This window comes from Pecten maximus, chromosome 2, assembly GCF_902652985.1.
Source record: "Pecten maximus chromosome 2, xPecMax1.1, whole genome shotgun sequence".
Taxonomy (NCBI): Eukaryota; Metazoa; Mollusca; class Bivalvia; order Pectinida; family Pectinidae; genus Pecten; species Pecten maximus.
In genome coordinates this window covers 54,165,984-54,168,601 of record NC_047016.1, presented here as the reverse complement: position 1 = coordinate 54,168,601, position 2,618 = coordinate 54,165,984, and the positions used below count along the sequence as shown (strand labels likewise).

General features: G+C 39.3%; 1 protein-coding gene across 1 annotated transcript; it reads right to left on the bottom strand.

Annotated features, from left to right (window-relative positions):
• Positions 1 to 249: 249 nt before the first annotated feature.
• Positions 250 to 651, bottom strand: LOC117343940 (extensin-like). The gene has a single exon (XM_033906512.1). It carries the CDS (start codon positions 649 to 651, stop codon positions 250 to 252), a length of 402 nt encoding a protein of 133 aa, XP_033762403.1.
• Positions 652 to 2,618: the final 1,967 nt, after the last annotated feature.

Genomic DNA, 2,618 nt, shown 5'->3' with positions numbered 1-2,618 from the left:
CTAGAAACGTCGACATACGAGAGTCTCACAACTATAAGTATAAAGTCATGTTCGTTAAAGATAAGAAAGCTCCACTTAGATAGTTGATGGGCACCGTTTGTTAGGATCCAGTACAAATATTGGACTATACAATAGTCATAACTTAATAGATTATATAAACATGTATATATAATGATCATTAAAAATCGCTTTCCTTTTCATATATTTTTCAAACAGGAAATAAAATAAAGGCAATTGATGACGTCGTCTTCAACATGTTGTGGGTTGTTGGGCGGGGTGATACTGAGGGGTGTTTGTCGGGATGATACTGTGGGTTGTTGGGCGGGATGATACTGTGGGTTGTTGGGCGGGATGATACTGTGGGTTGTTGGGCGGGATGATGCCTTGGGTTGTTGGGCGGGATGATACTGTGGGTTGTTGGGCGGGATGATACTGTGGGTTGTTGGGCTGGGTGAAACTGAGGGTTGTTGGCCGGGGTGATGCTGAGGGTTGTTTGGCGGCGAGGTACTGTGGGTTGTTGGGCGGGGCTGATGCTGTGGGTTGTTGGGCGGGGATGATACTGTGGGTTGTTGGGCGGGGAGGTACTGTGGGTTGTTGGGCGGGGTGGTACTGAAGGGTGTGGGTTGGGTGATACCATAGGGTGTTAGGCATGTTGATGTTGTGTGGTTATGGGCGGGGTGATACTGTCGTGTGTTGGGTTGGTTGACGAGGTGGGCTATAGGAACCACGGAATCAGATGATTTCCCAGATACAATATTGTTAACGTTTACCACTGTACTGCTTAAATGGAGTTTTTAACACTAGCCCACTAGCCATAATTTTGAAGAATGTCATCTCGGAGACCTGTAAATAGAATGATTAAAAATTCTACCAATTTGATTTTTTTATATGGGAGCCACCATCTTGTATTGAATTCAGCACCAAAAAATCACCTATTTACAACAAAATACATACTTAATTAACTCCCCCGACAAAACAGGCTAGAACAAAAACACTTTTTTTTATACATTTTACATCTACATGTATTGCCCAGCCCACACATAAGACTTTGGAAACTTCTCTCACCTAAATATCCAATCAGTAGGCCCCGATGCATTCACCTCCTATACAATCTTCTGCCCAAACGGGAAAAACCCACAATCTATTTTTGATTTGGTTCTGTGGGCCCTATATGAGATAATAGAGATACGCTGTGTTAGGAACGGGGTGACGGGTCGGGGTGATTGACGGGTTGTTGATATGGGGTGATGGGGTTGTATGTTGAGCGTGGTATTAGGAAGAGTTGATGAACAGGATGATGCTGTTGGTTGATGGAGTTGTGGTGATTCAGCTGGTGTTTTGGGATGAGGATAGGACAGGGGTAATTTGGATGGGTGTCGGTCGGGTGGTATGGTTGGATGTTGGGGCCGTGGTTCCCATTATTACCATCAACGGACAATGTATGTAACTTGTTCAGATAATTTAATATCTAATGCCTTGAATTATCATAACTTTACATAGCACGTTCATATTTTATATCTACAATTACTGGGTTGGATTATTTTCGACGCTCCTGAATGTTGTAGGTGGAAGCATTCTGATTCGATGATCACAGATATATTTTTTTTCACTTTGAATCTGTGCAACTGAACATTTTAACGCAAACAGTGCATTTGTGTATGCATTTGATCGTGTGTTTAAAGCATTGATAGCAGAATAATAATTCAATTGTATAACTATATTGTATTGTGTCTATATTTGTATCCATAATGTGTGCAGATAATATCTGCACAAAATAGATGTTGATCGTAGAATAACAAACACTATTTACATATATCAGGAGGTTATTTTTAAACATATTTGATTGCTCTTTAAAACAAGCTTGAAAATTGTGCACAATTTATGGCAACTTAAAGATTATAAAATCTATCATTTATCTGCTTGGCACATACTAGCTAAACACTCCGACTACGTTCTCTGTTCAAATTGTCCATGTAAATACTCATACCTAGTAATCGTTCTCTTATTATACTCGTGCTCCTTCTAGACATCGTTTCACTGTACCAAGCAAAAAGTCAATTTCAATTGATTTTCCAATCTTTTAACACATTTATTTTTGGAACATCAATATGGATTTGATCGTGGAACAACAAACAATATTTAAGGTAGTAATAAAGCAGTTTTTATCAAAATGGAGAAATATAGATTTAAAAAAAGGAAATGCAAATAATATATTACATGTAGCATAACATTATAGTGTGATATTTGTAAAACATTGTTACTTTTATAACTGTACACTGTACAGGGAATAACAAACATTCGTATGTAGACATACTTCTTTAACACCTTATATACCGTGTCGATCCGTGTTACTTGATAATGACCTACTATCAAGTGAAGAGGGACTAGGTAGATCCTGTGTTGGTTTGTATACGTATAACATAAGAATGACTGTTATGGATCGTTAACCATAACATTAATGTAGATGGAAATAGGGATACTGAACAAAAGGGCACCTCCACTGATGTAGGTGATCTCCCCTGATATAGGTGATCTCCACTGATGTAGGTGATCTCCACTGATGTAGGTGATCTCCCCTGATGTAGGTGATCTCCCCTGTTGTAGGTGATCTCCCCTGT